Source organism: Musa acuminata, chromosome BXJ1-11, assembly GCF_036884655.1.
Source record: "Musa acuminata AAA Group cultivar baxijiao chromosome BXJ1-11, Cavendish_Baxijiao_AAA, whole genome shotgun sequence".
Taxonomy (NCBI): domain Eukaryota; kingdom Viridiplantae; phylum Streptophyta; class Magnoliopsida; order Zingiberales; family Musaceae; genus Musa; species Musa acuminata.
The window spans coordinates 12,162,092-12,180,676 of record NC_088337.1 but is presented as its reverse complement, the minus strand read 5'-3'; the positions used below and the strand labels follow the sequence as shown (position 1 = coordinate 12,180,676).

The 18,585-nt window shown below is 41.3% G+C and overlaps 1 protein-coding gene across 1 annotated transcript; it reads left to right on the top strand.

The window, feature by feature from the left end:
* The first annotated feature begins 14,949 nt into the window (after positions 1-14,949).
* On the top strand, positions 14,950-18,585 carry LOC135597219 (pentatricopeptide repeat-containing protein At5g14770, mitochondrial-like). The gene has a single exon (XM_065089873.1). The coding sequence runs from the start codon at positions 15,000-15,002 to the stop codon at positions 17,955-17,957; it is 2,958 nt and encodes a 985-aa protein (XP_064945945.1). The 5' UTR covers positions 14,950-14,999; the 3' UTR covers positions 17,958-18,585.

Sequence of the window (18,585 nt, the reverse complement as noted above, 5' to 3'; positions counted from 1 at the left end):
TTTGGAGCCCAAATTTGAATCCTCTTGAGGCCTATAAATACCCCTCAAATCTCAGCTGAGATTACAACTTTTGAGAAGCATTTGATTGAGAGAAAAGTCTTAGAAAGTCTTAGCAAGTCTTGTTTTCAATTTGCTAGAGAGTTCTCCTCCTTCTTTCTTATTGAAAATTTGTAAGAGGTTGAACTGCTTGTAAAAGGTTATTAGAGAGGTATTTACCCTTCCATTTCAAGAGATTTGCTAGTAGAAGGTGGGAGCCTCATCGAAGAGGGGCCTCGCAAGTGGATGTAGGTCATTTGACCGAACCACTCTAAAATCGACGTAATCTCTGGTTTGCATTTCATTATTGCTATTTACATTACTGCAAACCTTCTTACATGCTTTAGTTCCTTATTACCTTTGCTGCACAACTTTAAGAATACGCTTTCAAGTTAAGCTTTTCAAGTTCCGTTCTTATCGTACGAAAGATTTTTCTAAAACCGAAGTTTTAATCCGCTGCACTAATTCACCCCCCCCTTTTAGTGCCGCTCCGATCCTAACAGCACCGCCAGTTGTCACGGGTGGCAAGCGGTAGCACCGCCCGCAACCTACCCCTTATAAACCCTAAGTTACGCCGGCAATAGAACCGACCCCAACACATTCTGCACTCCTCTAAACAGCACCAAATCTCTTGCTCTCCCTCTAGCTACTCCAAAATACCCATCTCCTACTAAATCAAGAATCAATCTCCGACATCCTTTTGAAGATCACTAGAAGGAAAAACTACAAGGTAATCTCTACACCAAATTGATTCTCCTTTGTATTACTTGTTCTTGCTTCTTATTTGCCATTATTATTGTAGTCTCAATCGGTTCTAAAAGATCCTCTAGGGACAAAGGGAAGAGGAGATTATATGAAAATTATGACTCCCTACTTTTCGATTCTAATCAACATGCCCTAAAATTTTCATCCATAGAGTCTAGACATGTTCATAAGGGTAAATATATTGATTTAGATGAATTAAGTGATTTAGAATCTATTTAATGGTTTGCTAATCTAGACATTCTCCCAATCCTTCAAATGAGTGAACTTATCTTATCTACCCTAGACTTGTTGCTATTTTATAATAATTTATATGTAGATGAAGACGAAAGGGTATCTACGTATCTATTAGGACATCATATACCCATTATGGATAGAACAATTTGCAACATCATAGGAATTCCGATAAAAGAAATAGGGAGTTATTTTAGAGGACAATTGTCACGCCCCTCAAAATATCCATGATGTTTTAAAATTTTCGTCATAGACCAATCCAAGATCCAAACTAACGTTTGAGGACACTAAAAAACATTCAATCAAATTCACATCCATAAAACCTGTGCATTTTAAAATCATATATCACATCACTCGATAATTCACATTTATGGCAACCCAAGCCAACTTGACAAACATGAACAACATTTATAAATCCACAAGTTAAATAAATTATACAATCAGAACTCCAACTATTCACCACAAGTTCATATCGTCATAAATTAGACTTAACATTCCGAAATTCCAAATAAGAGAGATCTTCTAACACTTTTACACAGTATATCCATTTCGATCATCAGAACAATTCAATACATATAAAATATGCTTATACAACAATAGCATAACAACCGACAAGATTTGCCCATAATTCTGAATAGCTATCCACTGCCTCAGCCCAAATCAAACATCTCGAAGAGTGACAAGCTGACCTGAAAGATTTATATAACAACGGAGTGAGCCAAAAACGGCTCAGCAAGTGACAAAACATATTCAGAACAAAAGGAACAGTTTGAAACGAGTAAGGTATCATAATGCAAGGCAGAATACAAGAATTCTCAAGGATACCATCTCAATAGATACCAAATCATACGTATCATGTCATTCATAACATATTTGATCTATAACGAATGGAGCATAGAGTAATTGGAACATATCAATGGCAGATAGGACATTTCAGAACATATCAGTTCATAGCAAATGGAGCACAGAGTAATTGGAGCATATCAATGGCGTATGAAATGTTCCGGAGCATATCAACGGCATATGGAACATTTCGAAACATATCGACAGTGGATGAAACATTTTAGAGCATATCAATAACAAATACCGTACAGAAGCTCAAACGTCGTCTTTGACGTTGCAATCATATCATTCTTATCCAGAGCATGAACAGAAACAACTCACCAAAACACTGGATGTCATATCAAACATATAGAAGGTGTAGTGGGATCTCAGTCAGAATGTGATTCATCCAGAATATCCCACATAGCGGGATCCCACATAGCGGGCAATAAGCACATACCCTTTACCATTTCTGGCAAAGGTCTAGAATATCCCACATAGCGGGACCCCACATAGCGGGCAATAAGCGCATACCCTTTACCATTTCTGGCAAAGGTCCAGACAATCCCACACACCAGAGTACAAGAGGGCAGTTTCAACAATAAGTAGCATATATTGGAAGCACACGTGGAACAACAAACGTACATGTGCCTTTACGAGTCAAATACGATGCAAGCAACAATCTCTCACAAATGTATCCAGATTTGGAATGAAATAAAAGCAAGAGTATACACGGATTCCAAACAATCATATATAACTCAATTCAAATAAGAAGGTTAGATGAATTCGATATCCAAAGGAATGAAACAAGAATAGGCACACATCGAAAGCAAATGCGGAACAATGGGTTATACATGTGCCTATAGGAGTCAATACGATATAGCTTAAACGTTACACAATAGTTTTCAAGAATGCAAATAATTTTAAGGACAAGAGCATACAAGAATTCAAAGCAGTAATATAAAGCTCAATTGAATAAGAAGGCTAAAGGATATCAATTTCCAAAGGAATGAAACCAGAATATGAGAAATCGACCAAAGCTCGATTTCTGGCAGAATACAAGAGGCACATTGAACAAATGATTCGAACTATCAATTGTGCTCCAATTTACTCAAAAATAATCATTGGATTATACTTTCAGATAAGACAGGCTTCATATGAATTGAATTGTCCAACAGAGAGAGTTACAAATAATTTGGTAAGCAAGTGTCGTAGAACAAAATCTCTGTTGGCAGAATTCATAATGTCAGATTCAACAGATAACTGGACAGGTGTTTGGATTCCAAATCTTTCAATCCATATATCAAAGAATGGTCTACGAGTCTAGTTTCCAATGAAATCAGTTTTGAACAAATCAGAGTTTCCAACAAAGACTTATAGGCAGCTCGGTATCAAAAGGTCAGAATATCAGAAGTTGCACAGATTCGAATCGTTACGTCTAAACAGGAGATATATCAAATGCAAGGCTAGAACAATTCAAAGTTCCTCATATTCAAAGCAAATGTAGAGATAAAAATGGCAGTGAGGAACGATCAAGATACTTGCAATAGGAAAGATTAGAGCAATTATAGGAGGAACGACCAGGGAACTTGCCTTTCAAGGATTTCGATCCGAAGATCCAAAGAAGGTGCTAGCCCAAATCCTTCTACTTTTCCTCCGTGTCCTCTCTCTGTTTCGTTTTGTGCTCCCGTTTTCTTCCTTTCTTCGCAACTACACCACGTGTCGATAATCGAGGCACAGTCACCTGCTCTCTCTTACTCTCATTCCTTCTTTTTCTTTCCCAAACGCAGCTGCCACAGTCGCCGCCGCTGCCGCTGCCACAATCGCAGCCCTTTCCACCGCACTACCTTCCTTCCTCCCTTCTCTCGCAGACATAACTGCTGCATACGTAGTCGCTGCCGCTGCGACCGCAATTCCGTCCGCAGCCCCTTTTTCCCCCTTTCCTTTCCTTTCTTTCCCAGCTGCAACTACCGCAGTCACAGTCGCAGCCATGGCCGCAGCCACCACAACCGCAGCCTCTTCTTCCTCCGCTACTCTATTTCCTCTCCTACTTCTCTTCCAACTGCAGCTGCCACTACCGCAGCTGCCACCCCTTCTCCTCTTCCTCTCTTCTTCCTCTCCTTCCCTTTCTCTTCTTCTTCCTTTCCTTTTTCTCTTTCCCTGCCACAGCTGCAGTTGCCATCGCCGTAGCCGCAGCCCCTTCTCTTCTTCCTCTCTTCTTCCTCTCCTTCCCTTTCTCTTCTTCTTCCTTTCCTTTTTCTCTTCCTCTTTCCCTACCATAGCTGCAGCTGCCACAACCGCAGCCGCAGCTACTTCGTTCCCTTCTCCTCTTCCTTCTCGTTCCTTTCTTCTTCTTCTCTCCCCGCTGCAACTGTTGCAGTCGCGGCTGCAGCCACGGCCGCAACCTCTCCCTCGTCCCCTGCTCATCTTCCTCTTCTTCTTCTCTTCCAGCTGCAGCTGCCATCGCCGCAGCTGCAGCCCCTTCTTCCCCGGCGTCACACACACCCTCTCCTCTGTTTCCTCTGCAGGAAACAGAGGTATCACAACCTCTTCTCCTGCTTCCTCTTCTTCTTCTCTTCCTCTTCTTCTTCTTCTCCTCTTCGAACGCCCCACACCTCTCCTCTGTTTCCACCTGCAGGAAATAGAGGTGCTGCAGCCCTAGCTGCTGCCACCTCTCGCTCCTCTCCCCCGTCCCTCTCTTTTCCCTCTTCTTCTCCTTCTCTTCTTCTCCTCTTCCCTTTTCCTCCCCAACGCCACACACCTCCTCGCTGCAGCCTTGCCGTAGCTATCTTCTTCTTCTTCTTCTTCTTCTTCTTCTTCTTCTTCTTCTTCTTCTTCTTCCCTTTTCATCCTCAACGCCCCACACATCCTCTCCTCTGTTTCCACCTGCGGGAAACAGAGGTGCTACAGCCCTAGCTGCTGCAGCTGCCTCTCTTTCTCCTCTCCATCTTCCCTCTCTTCTACTTCTTCTTTTCTTCTCTTCTCCCTCTTCTTCCTCTCTTCTTTTCCCTCTTCTTCTCTTCTCCCTCTACTTCTCTTCTCCCTCTACTTCTCTTCTTCTTCTCCCCACGCCCCACCGCTTCTCTCTGTTTCTCGAAGAAACAAAGAGAGCGTGGGAGGCGGTGGGATAAAACCGAAATTTTCGGTTTTCTTTATTTTCTTCTTTTTACAACTTAACAGTTTAGTCCTTGAAATTTCCATATTTACATATAGGTCCCCCGATTTATAAATAAATCTTTATTAATAATTTTCAAAAGCGAGGGATATTACACTCTCCCCTCCTTAAAAGAAAATTTAGTCCTCTAAATTGATCATAGCTCAATCGATGAAAAGACGAGGATTATGATATCTTTATTTCCTCCTCCTGCTCTTAAATAGTTTCATCAATATAATACAATTACATAATTATCCACGAGTGACCGAAATATTCTCCTCCTTGATCTTCAATAGACGGTAACCCGACCTTCAATCAATTTCTAAAAATACTTACGCACCCTGCAGTTAATCAAGCAAGTCGTTACTTCAGAAAATACTCATTTTTTATGGTCACCTGATTCAATTGTCTATAATCATTACAAAGTCTCAATGTTTCATACATCTTTTTAACTAACACCGGAGCACCCCATAATGAAATATTAAGCCAAATAAAATCCTCATTTAATAATCCTTGTAGTTGCTTTTCCAATTCCACTTACTCAAATGATATCTTTCTGTAGAGAGGCTTAGATATTGGGATTGTCCCAAGGACCAAATCAAAAGCAAAATCACATTTGGAGGTAATCCAAACAAGTCATCTTGGGATACATTAGGCAAGGAGATAAATAATGTCCAATACTCTCAAAATAAAAGATCGGCTGATCAAATATGCAAAAAGTGATCATTTGTTATATACCAATCCATACTGGTATGATAAGAAGATAGCCAATCCATACCAAGTATAATATCATAACTCCAAATCTCTAGGAGAACTAAATCAATAAAAAGTTCAAGTTCTCCAATAAAAATCAGACAAGAGGACCAGATTCAAGTTCGTTATCAAAGAATCTCCAATGATCGTATTTACATATAGCACATAATGTAGTGGTCTAGGTTGAATACCCATGTGATAAGCAAAATATTACGAATCAAATCGTAGATGGGACTCATGGTCAAACAAATATTTGCATTCTTTCATAAACATGCATAATACCTTCGATCACTAATTCAGAAGTTTTAGAATCCATATTCAGTGATAGCATACACTCTGACATGGGCTGATGATTCATGAGGCAGTGACTCTTTTCTTCTTGTTCAAAGGGCAGTCTTTTATTTTATGATCCAACTTTCTATAAGCAAAATAGACTCCAATCACCCGAAAATACAAATTTGTTTCATAATTTAACTTATAATTCACACATGATTGAGTCTTTTGTGGTGACTTCCCATTTCAAATCCAAATGTCTTGACCCTCTTGTTAGTACTTTCTGATTCATTTCCAATCATATTTTTATTGCTAAACTTATCCTTATCATTCTTGCCACATATCTCCAAAAATTATTTTCATTGTTTTCATTAATGATCAGCCTCTACTTCCAATATAAGGTGGCAAAAGAAATCTTTCGATCATCAGAACAATTTTGTACATCAAATATCTTCTCTGTTTGCATCATCCATTTTTCTACCACCATTGAAATTAGGTTCACCATGCTTCTACTGCGCCACTCTGATTCAATATCCCCGATCAATCCTTTCATTCCCCTTAATTAATAAAAACCAGATGAAGTAGGAGGACTAAATGTCCTCGTCATCCCAGATTCCTAAAATGCATCAAAGAAAATTTCCACCAATCACTATAGTTCATTAGACCTCAATATATTTTGCACGTCAACATATCAAATATTTCAGTAATCCTCAAACAATGCTCTGATACCACCTCTGTCACTCCCCTCAAAATATCCATGATTTTTTAAAATTTTCATCACAGACCAATCCAGGATCCAAACTAACGTTTGAGGACACTGAAAAACATTCAATCAAATTCACATCCATAAAACTTGTGCATTTTAAAATCATACATCACATCACTCGATAATTCACATTTATGGCAACCCAAGCCAACTTGACAAACATGAACAACATTTATAAATCCACAAGCTAAATAAATTATACAATCAGAACTCCAACTATTCACCACAAGTTCATATCGTCATAAATTAGACTTAACATTCCGAAATTCCAAATAAGAGAGATCTTCTAACACTTTTACACAGTATATCCATTTCGATCATCAGAACAATTCATTATATACAAAATATGCTTATACAACAATAGCATAACAACCGACAAGATTTGCCCATAATTCTGAATAGCTATCCACTGCCTCAGCCCAAATCAAACATCTCGAAGAGTGACAAGCTGACCTGAAAGATTTATATAACAACGGAGTGAGCCAAAAACGGCTCAGCAAGTGACAAAACATATTCAGAACAAAAGGAACAGTTTGAAACGAGTAAGGTATCATAATGCAAGGCAGAATACAAGAATTCTCAAGGATACCATCTCAATAGATATCAAATCATACGTATCATGTCATTCATAACATATTTGATCCATAACGAATGGAGCATAGAGTAATTGGAACATATCAATGGCAGATAGGACATTTCAGAACATATCAGTTCATAGCAAATGGAGCACAGAGTAATTGGAGCATATCAATGGCGTATGAAATGTTCCGGAGCATATCAACGACATATGGAACATTTCGAAACATATCGACAGTGGATGAAACATTTCAGAGCATATCAATAACAAATACCGTACAGAAGCTCAAACGTCGTCTTTGACGTTGCAATCATATCATTCTTATCCAGAGCATGAACAGAAACAACTCACCAAAACTCTGGATGTCATATCAAACATATAGAAGGTGTAGTGGGATCTCAGTCAGAATGTTATTCATCCAGAATATCCCACATAGCGGGACCCCACATAGCGGGCAATAAGCGCATACCCTTTACCATTTCTGGCAAAGGTCTAGAATATCCCACATAGCGAGACCCCACATAGCGGGCAATAAGCGCATACCCTTTACCATTTCTGGCAAAGGTCCAGACAATCCCACACACCAGAGTACAAGAGGGCAGTTTCAACAATAAGTAGCATATATTGGAAGCACACGCGGAACAACAAACGTACATGTGCCTTTACGAGTCAAATACGATGCAAGCAACAATCTCTCACAAATTTATCCAGATTTGGAATGAAATAAAAGCAAGAGTATACACGGATTCCAAACAATCATATATAACTCAATTCAAATAAGAAGGTTAGATGAATTCGATATCCAAAGGAATGAAACTAGAATAGGCACACATCGAAAGCAAATGCGGAACAATGGGTTATACATGTGCCTATAGGAGTCAATACGATATAGCTTAAACGTTACACAATAGTTTTCAAGAATGCAAATAATTTTAAGGACAAGAGCAAACAAGAATTCAAAGCAGTAATATAAAGCTCAATTGAATAAGAAGGCTAAAGGATATCAATTTCCAAAGGAATGAAACCAGAATATGAGAAATCGACCAAAGCTCGATTTCTGGCAGAATACAAGAGGCACATTGAACAAATGATTCGAACTATCAATCGTGCTCCAATTTACTAAAAAATAATCATTGGATTATACTTTCATATAAGACAGGCTTCATATGAATTGAATTGTCCAACAGAGAGAGTTACAAATAATTTGGTAAGCAATTGTCGTAGAACAAAATCTCTGTTGGCAGAATTCATAATGTCATATTCAACAGATAACTGGACAGGTGTTTGTATTCCAAATCTTTCAATCCATATATCAAAGAATGGTCTACGAGTCTAGTTTCCAATGAAATCAGTTTTGAACAAATCAGAGTTTCCAACAAAGACTTATAGGCAGCTCGGTATCAAAAGGTCAGAATATCAGAAGTTGGACAGATTCGAATCGTTACGTCTAAACAGGAGATATATCAAATGCAAGGCTAGAACAATTCAAAGTTCCTCATATTCAAAGCAAATGTAGAGATAAAAATGGCAGTGAGGAACGATCAAGATACTTGCAATAGGAAAGATTAGAGCAATTATAGGAGGAACGATCAAGGAACTTGCCTTTCAAGGATTTCGATCCGAAGATCCAAAGAATGTGCTAGCCCAAATCCTTCTACTTTTCCTCCGTGTCCTCTCTCTGTTTCGTTTTGTGCTCCCGTTTTCTTCCTTTCTTCGCAACTACACCACGTGTCGAACATCGAGGCACAGTCACCTGCTCTCTCTTACTCTCATTCCTTCTTTTTCTTTCCCAAACGCAGCTGCCACAGTCGCCGCCGCTGCCGCTGCCACAATCGCAGCCCCTTCCACCGCACTACCTTCCTTCCTCCCTTCTCTCGCAGACATAACTGTTGCATATGCAGTCGCTGCCGCTGCGGCCGCAATCCCGTCCGCAGCCCCTTTTTCCCCCTTTCCTTTCCTTTCTTTCCCAGCTACAACTGCCGCAGTCACAGTCGCAGCCACCACAACCGCAGCCTCTTCTTCCTCCGCTACTCTATTTCCTCTCCTACTTCTCTTCCAACTGCAGCTGCCACCCCTTCTCCTCTTCCTCTCTTCTTCCTCTCCTTCCCTTTCTCTTCTTCTTCCTTTCATTTTTCTCTTTCCCTGCCACATCTGCAGCTGCCATCACCGCAGCCACAGCCCCTTCTCCTCTTCCTCTCTTCTTCCTCTCCTTCCCTTTCGCTTCTTCTTCCTTTCCTTTTTCTCTTCCTCTTTCCCTGCCATAGCTGTAGCTGCCACAACCGCAACCGCAGCTACTTCTTTCCCTTCTCCTCTTCCTTCTCCTTCCTTTCTTCTTCTTCTCTCCCCGCTGCAACTGCTGCAGTCGCGGCCGCAGCCACAGCCGCAACCTCTCCCTCGTCCCCTGCTCATCTTCCTCTTCTTCTTCTCATCCAGCTGCAGCTGCCATCGCCGCAGCTGCAGCCCCTTCTTCCTCGGCGTCACACACACCCTCTCCTCTGTTTCCTCTGCAGGAAACAGAGGTATCACAACCTCTTCTCCTGCTTCCTCTTCTTCTTCTCTTCCTCTTCTTCTTCTTCTCCTCTTCGAACGCCCCACACCTCTCCTCTGTTTCCACCTGCAGGAAATATAGGTGTTGCAGCCCTAGCTGCTGCCACCTCTCGCTCCTCTCCCCCGTCCCTCTCTTTTCCCTCTTCTTCTCCTTCTCTTCTTCTCCTCTTCCCTTTTCCTCCCCAACGCCACACACCTCCTCGTTGCAGCCTTGCCGCAGCTATCTTCTTCTTCTTCTTCTTCTTCTTCTTCTTCTTCCCTTTTCATCCTCAACGCCCCACACATCCTCTCCTATGTTTCCACTTGCGGGAAACAGAGGTGCTGCAGCCCTAGTTGCTGCAGCTGCCTCTCTTTCTCATCTCCATCTTCCCTCTCTTCTACTTCTTCTTTTCTTCTCTTCTCCCTCTTCTTCCTCTTCTTCCTCTCTTCTTTTCCCTCTTCTTCTCTTCTCCCTCTACTTCTCTTCTTCTTCTCCCCACGCCCCACCGCTTCTCTCTGTTTCTTCGAGAAACAGAGAGAGCGTGGGAGGCGGAGGGATAAAACCGAAATTTTCGGTTTTCTTTATTTTCTTCTTTTTACAACTTAACAGTTTAGTCCTTAAAATTTCCATATTTACATATAGGTCCCCCGATTTATAAATAAATCTTTATTAACAATTTTTAAAAGCGAGGGATATTACAACAATGGGATGAAGAAACAGTTGGGACTACTTACATTGATGCCTTATGAATAATTTTTGGTAATCCTAACTTAACTATTCTTCCAAAAAGCTGCGAACATTTACTACCCTTAAGCACCAAAATAATTCATCACATCTTGATAAGTATCATTCTCCCAAAATAATATCATCATGATGAAGTAAGCCAAATGGAATTAGGTACTATGTATTGAATTATGAAGGAACATAATAATTATTTTGGTTACCTAATCTAACAAAACATGATTGAACTATCAAAAAGGGACATGATGCTTCCATATGGTGGCTTAATCACAAGACTACTTCATGCCTATGATATTGCTATTCCACCCGAAGAAGAAGTTATACAACTAGATAAATTTAGTATCATAAATAGAAATCTACTTCGACAAATGAGATGTACATTCAGAAATGATATATGGACTAGACTGCCTAGAAGGACCAATCCCCTCTAACTTGAACCAGAACCTGAATCACCAATTTTTATGGGTAATCAATATCCTCCAACTAGTCCCTTTGAGGAATCACCTCCAGTAGAGCAAGCACCTCCCTCATCTATCGACGACATAGGGACTCGGATGGATTGATTTGAACAACGTCAAGATCGACTTGAACAATACCAAGATCAAATTTTCATTGAGTTACAACATATTCATCAACAACTCAATACTCTATTTAGACATTTTGACTAGCCACCACTTGAATAACTAATTATGACTTTTTGCTGATCACAAAGGGGGAGAAATGGATGAAATCCCTTTCTTTTATTCTACTCACTTTGATGTTGTAATCCTATGTTGTTTACCTTGATGTTGTAAACTTAAAATGCTACTTACTTTGATGATTGCAATTCTGTGTTTTGATTTCCATGTTATCTCTTCAAATGATGAGTATGATGATGCAATATCGTGCTTACTTTGATGCTGAAAATTTATGTGATTTTGACTCGAAAATGGATATCATGCCTTGGCATCATTTCTATCGACGAATACGTGGTATCATCTTTAGATTGGTAAATCATGATGTGCATGATGATAATAAGTCTAAATTATCAATTTGATGCTTGAATTCAAAAGCTTTGAATTCAAGAGTGTCTTTTCTCAATTATGATATATAGATAGGGGGAGTTAAGATTAACTCCATCACCAATTGGTTGTCATCATCAAAAAGAGAGAGATTGTTGAATCTTGGATTTTGATGATGAAATCAATTGGTAAATTATTTGATCTAATCCATGTATTAAGATAAGTATGCAGGAGTAACTACGATAGTAGTAAGGCGTAAAGCAGATGATGGACCGGAGTCGAAGACTCAAATGATATACCGAGAGCGTACCGAGAGTTCATCATGAGATCACCAAAAGCATACTGGAAGACTCGTCGAAAGCTCGTCGGGAGATCGCCGGAAGCACACCGGAAGACTAGCCGAGAGTTGATCGGGAGTTCGCCGGAAGACTCGCCAAGAAGTTCGCCGGAGGATCGCAATGAAAAATCGACGTACCGGACCATGCTTGCCTTAATCGTAGTTAGAACGATAATTAGAGTTGATTTGGGAGGTAATCTAATCAACTCTGTTATGGGCCAACTAGGCTCGGAGCTAGGATGATTTGGGCCGAATACAAGGCCCAACTAGGTTATTGGACTCTGACCAACGGTGGCACCGCTAGGGTTGGCAGTGGCACCAATTGGAAGACCCAGTCTCCTAGGTGGTCTGGGCGGTGGTACCGCCAGCAATTATTGCTGTCAACGATGGTACCACTCCTGTGAAGTGGTGGTACCGCCAGAGCTCAGTCTCCAAGCACTATCAGGTGGTAGTACTGCCTAGTGTCAAACTGTATATGGTAGTACCACCCAGTAATGGCGGTGGTACCGCCAATACCCCGAAAAATTGGGATAAGACACTTTTTGGCTCTATTTTTGAAGCCATTGGGGGCTATAACTTTTCTGCATGAAAGGGCACCAAAGTGTTATTATAATCTTGAATCTTTGGGCTATAAAAGTGCTAGAGTTTTCTTCCTCCCTCTCTTAGTTTTGTAATCATTCAAGAAAGAGGAGTAAGGCTTGTAAGGGTTCTCTCCTAAACCCGCTAAAAGGAAAAAGAGCTATAAAAGGTGGTTGGTCTTCACCTATTGAAGTAAGGCCTTTAGTGGACGCTGGTGACCTCGATGGAGGAGGAATCCAAAAGTGGATGTAGGTCACATTGACCGAACCACTCTAAATTATGGTTTGCATTTTGTTTTGAGCAATTTACTTTAACTGCAAATCATTTCATAGCAAACTGCTTCTCTTCCTCATCTTGCTTTCACTACGCTTACACTCTCATACGTTTCAAGTTGCTATATTTCCAAATTAGTTTTAATTGAACGTACGAAATATTTTATGAAATCGAAGAATTTTTTATTGCACTAATTCCCCCCCCTCTCAGTGCCGCTCTTGATCCTAACAATGTCAAGCGGTGGTACCGTTTGATAGGGGAGTCACCATAAAGTCAGCAGGGATGCAGACTATGACGCCAGCCACCCCGTGGTGTGACACCCGAAGGTACTCCCCTAAGGGAGTAATGACGACGTGACACGCCACGTCGCCAGTCGAGTGAATGAGCATTAACATCGACCTGACATCGCCAACGTCACCCCTTCACAGCCAGCGACTCCCTCGCCCATGCCTTGCACGTTCACCCAAACGCAGGGGGCGACGATCGAGGCCACCCACATCCTGCGACAAGATGGTCCGCCACGCAACCTTAATAGCAATGTCAAATCCCGCCAGAGACACGACCTTGCTCTTACAGACAGGAACATCAGGTAATATCAAACCCAAGCTATAAAGAGTCCAAGGCCCTAAGAAAAAAGGGGGGATCCTCCTCTCGTCCACTAATTAGACCGTCGGAGGGGTCGGGCCGGAGGGACGGTCCGACCTTTGTGCAGGTACACGGCGACTGCGCAACCGGGGCGCTGCATCTATCCGCCTCCGAAGACCACGACCCGAGCTGGTTGCCGCGAACCCTTTCTCGAAAGACGTCAAGAAGCTCCTCCTGAGATCCTCGGCATCCGGACCCCAGAACCGAGCCGTACCATCCTGAGGTCACGGCTTAAACTGGTGTAGGCCGCACAGGATTAGGCCGCATCACCGTTAGTGCCTAGGTTATCAAGTGGTAGTACTGTTCAACATATGCGATAGTACTGCTAGTACCCTGAAAACCTAAGGATTTAAATTTTTGGCTTCATTTTTTATGTCATTTGGGGTCTATAAATACCCTAATCATACTTGCTTGAAAAAGCATGAAAAGCTTATGATTTTAAAGTATTGTAAACTCTTGAAAAGTGTTGAGTCGGAGAAAGAGTTGTAACAAGGGTTGTTGATCTTGGCCGATTGAAAGAAGATCGGTAGTGAAAGCCGATGATCTTAAAGGAAGAGAAATCAGGAATGGATGTAGGTCAAGATGACCAAACCACTATAAATCTGATTTGTATTTCTCTTTATGTTTTTTCTTGCTATTAATAACTGATTTAGTTGCTCACTACTCTTACTCACATTCTAAGTTAAATGCATTTTCGATACGGGTTTCATCAATAGAAATGTTTAAATTGGAATATTATTTTGAAAGCACTAATTCACACTCCCCCCCCTCCCCCCCTCCTCTTAATATCTTTATGATCCTAACATTGCCTCTTCTTCTTCCTTCGGCATCGATACCTCACCACTTTGCCTCTTCTTTCTCTCGTCGTTAATGTTCAGATCAATATTGGCAAGGGTGACCATCGTATTGTTCTTGCTGACCATCACTATAACAATCACCCACGATATCATCATTCTCATCATTGAAATTATCTTTTTGCTATTATTTTTGTGTCATTTATGTATGTGTTATTACGTGTTGTATTTTACATTAGTAAGATTGACAGTGCTAGGATAAACAAGATTAAATATTTTACTTTTATAACCTATGAGATCTTAATATAATTTTTTTTAATTTAAAGATTAATATGCTAAAAATATCTAGTAATATATAATTGGTCCCGTACCTTATGAACATGTCAAACCCTAATGATTATATGTAAATCTGAACAACTATAAATTCTATCCATATTATAATCTTGTGAAAGACGTCGATTTTGATGAAGAGCATTTTGTGGAACTGGAAAATCTTCACAAAATGAGTGCATGCATTTGCATTTTGACCGCAGAATTGATTTATTTTCTTTTAATCCTCAAATAAGCCCTCAAGAACAACTCAGTGAAGGGGCCGGGCTTGGGATGCGTGTCTCCCGCCCGGCCCATATATATGTACCTCTTTAATTTTCTCCGGCCGAAGTTGATACATCGCCTACAACTTGCGCTACGAAACGCCTCCTTTGTCCTGTCTCTCTTTTTTCTCCATGACGCCCTCTCTCTCTCTCTTTCTCCGTCCCTCGAACACAATCGAAGCCTTCACCACCACAGCCTCCTCCGCTCCCACGCGTCTGTCCTCCCTCTTCTCTTCGTCATCATGCCGCCACCGCCCTCCGCCCTCCAAGTCCCGCCTCTACGCCTCCTTCTTCTGCGCCCTCATCCGCGCCCATCTCGCCTGCGGCCAGCTTTCGGCCGCCCTCCGCGCCCTCCGCCACATGCGCTCCCTCGGCCTTCGCCCCACCCTCCTCTCCTGGAACCGCCTCCTCTCCCGATTCAACTCCGCCGGCTTCGTCGCGGAGGTTCCCGCCCTCTACTCCGAGCTCAGCCGCTCCTCCGCCAAGCCCGACTCCTTCACTCACAACGTCCTCATCCACGCTTTCTGCAAGATGGGCTCCCTCGACGCTGCCCTCCGCGTCCTCCGCTCGGACGCAGAGATCGACGCCGTGTCCTACAACACCGTCATTTGGGGCTTTTGTGATCTAGAATTGGCCGAGTCCGCCGTCGGGTTGCTGTCGGAGATGCTGAAGAAGGGGTTTCCTTTTGATTGCTTCACCTGCAACATTTTGGTCAAAGGATTGTGCCGAAAGGGGCAGCTGGGGGTTGCGGAGTCGCTGTCGGATATGCTGGTTCAAGGCGGGATCACAAGGGATGTCATCGGGTTTAATACGCTGATTGACTCGTACTGCAAGATGGGGAAGATGGATGGGGCTCAAGGGCTGGTGGAGAGTATGATGGCGGAGAATGTTTCGCCAGATATCGTCACTTGTAACACTTTGATCCATGGGTTTTGTCGGAACAGAGATTTCGGTATGGCGAGGAGAGTGATGGAAGATATAGGTGCCCATTTGGAGCCAAATGTTATCACTCACACGACGTTCATCGGTGAATATTGCAAGAGGGGACAGCTCGAAGAAGCCTTTGTTCTATACGAAGATATGGTCAAGAGTGGGATCTTGCCTAATGTTGTCACATACACTTCGCTGATCAATGGACTCTGCAACAAGGGGAGATTGTCGGAGGCATATGCTCTCTTTAGAGAGATGGAGAAGATGGGTGTTGCTCCGAATCATGTTACGTACTGTACTCTCATAGATTCGTTATTTAAAGCTGGCAGAGAAAGGGATTCTTTTGCTCTTCTTGGTGAGATTGTTGCTCGAGGTGTTGTGATGGATTTGGTTTTACACACTACCTTCATGGATGGACTATTCAAGTTGAGTAAGGTTGATGATGCAGAGCAGATGTTTCGGCTGATTTGCTCACCTTGTCTCATCCCCAGTCATGTTGCATATTCAGCTTTGATTGATGGGCGTTGCAAGTTAGGAGATATGGAGGGAGCAGAATCTGCATTGTTGGAGATGCAGAGGAAGTTGCTGAATGTGAATGTTGTTACTTACTCTTCTATCATCAATGGTTATATTAGAAAACAACTACTTGCTAAGGCTCTTGATGCTATGAAAAAGATGACGGAAAGAAATACCTGTCCGAATGTTGTAACCTATGGAACAGTTATAGATGGCATGTTCAAGATTGGGAATGAAGAAGTAGCTCTTCAGATGTATAAGGAAATGAGAGAGGAAGGTTTGGATGTAAACAACTATGTCATTGATTCTTTGGTTAATGGATTGAGGAAGAATGGAAGGATGGAAGAAGCAGAGAGTCTGTTCAGAAATATGGAACAAAATGGTGTATTGATGGACCGTGTTAATTTCACCTCCTTGATGGATGGGCTTTTTAAGATTGGTAACACATCTGCAGCTTTCAATGTTGGCCAAGAAATGATAGAGAAAAATCATGTTCCTGATGTTGTTGTGTATAATGTATTTATAAATTCTCTCTGCAACCTTGGAAAGTCTAGTCAGGCAAAATCCTTTCTCTCTGAAATGAAAAATATGGGTTTAAATCCTGATCATGCAACATACAACACTTTGATTAATGCACACTGTAAGGAGGGAAGGATAGATAAGGCTCTTGAACTTAGTAAAGAAATGATGAGTGTTGGCCTGATGCCTAATCGCATCACATACAATACCCTGATTGGAGGTCTCTGTGAGGTTGGGGAAGCGGAGAAAGCTGTGGATTTGTTGATTGAAATGGCTGCTGGTGGTTTCTTCCCAAGTTCTTCCGCTTGCAGAAATGTGTTACATGCATGTTCTAAATGTAAGAGAGCAGATTTGATAGTACAAACACACAAGAAGGTAGTAAATATGGGACTTGGTCATGATATCACTCTTTATAATACAATGATTCATGCTTTATGTACTCTTGGGATGACAAGGAAAGCCAATGTTCTTTTGAAGGATATGTTGGCAAGAGGGATCAAAGCTGATACTATTACTTTCAATGTTCTTATGCTAGGACATTGCAAGAGTGGCCATCTTGATAAAGCATTTGATATGTACTCTCAAATGCTTCTTGAAGGCATATCCCCAAGTATTGCAACTTACAATACCCTGTTAGGTGGCCTATCAGCTGCTGGAAGGATTGGTGAAGCAGATAAGCTGATAAACGAGATGAAGAAAAGGGAGGTACTTCCAAATAATTTTACTTATGATATACTAATTACAGCCTATGGAAAGCAAAGCAATAGAAAAGAATCTATAAGGCTATATTGTGAAATGGTAATGAAAGGATTTGTTCCTAAACTTAGCACCTATAATGTGCTTATTAGTGACTTTGCCAAAGTTGGAATGATGAAGCAAGCCATTGAGTTGTTTAATGAAATGAATAAAAGAGGTGTATTGCCCAATTCTTCAACATATGACATACTAATTAGTGGGTGGTCGAAGCTACTGAATGGGTCTGAGGTTAAAAGGCTGCTGAAAGAGATGACTGGAAAGGGTTTTGCTCCTGGCGAAGAGACACTTGGTTTCATTAGTAAAGCCTTTGCAAGACCAGGGAGGACGTTGGGAGCTCAGAAGTTACTTAGAAAGTTGTACAAGATATGAGATGATAAAGTTAGTAACCAGAAAATTTGAAAGCCAACCTGTCATGATGCATCTGGAGTCAAATATGAGTAATTTTTGAATCAATGACTTGATAAGAATGATGGTCACAAGATAAGAGAATCATCCTCATGGGATTTATTGTGTTAAGAAATATCTCCCGAGGTGCGGGGAAGAACCAGCTTAAGAGCCAAAGACCTCCTGGGGGGGCTTGAGGGAACATCCAATTCAAGCAGTCAAGCAGCGGATGCAGGCAATTCATTTGTAGTTGGCACAGTAGAGGTGAACAGTTTGAAGTAGCATTTGTTTTCTATTTATCATCTGTCTGGCACCAAAATGTTCCAGACAATTGATGTTGAAAAGTTCCGAACATCTGAGGAAACTAATGCAAGACTGTAAAGTTCTTTCCATCATTGGCTCAATAAAGAAGATACGAACTATTCTTGAGCAAATAATAAGACAAACTTTTACTCATGTTTAATGATATAGTACCCTTGGACTGCCTTATTCTAGAGTGTGCTATGTTTAAAAATAGAAATAAAGTTCCTTTCCTAGCTACTAGGGATATGCTACATTCACAACACTGTAAGTGTACTTTTTCTCCTTCATTGATGCAAATTCTCTTCATGAA

Excerpts from the sequence above, each read along its gene's own strand:
- LOC135597219 (XM_065089873.1), top strand. The coding sequence starts at position 15,000 with ATGACGCCCTCTCTCTCTCTCTTTCTCCGTCCCTCGAACACAATCGAA.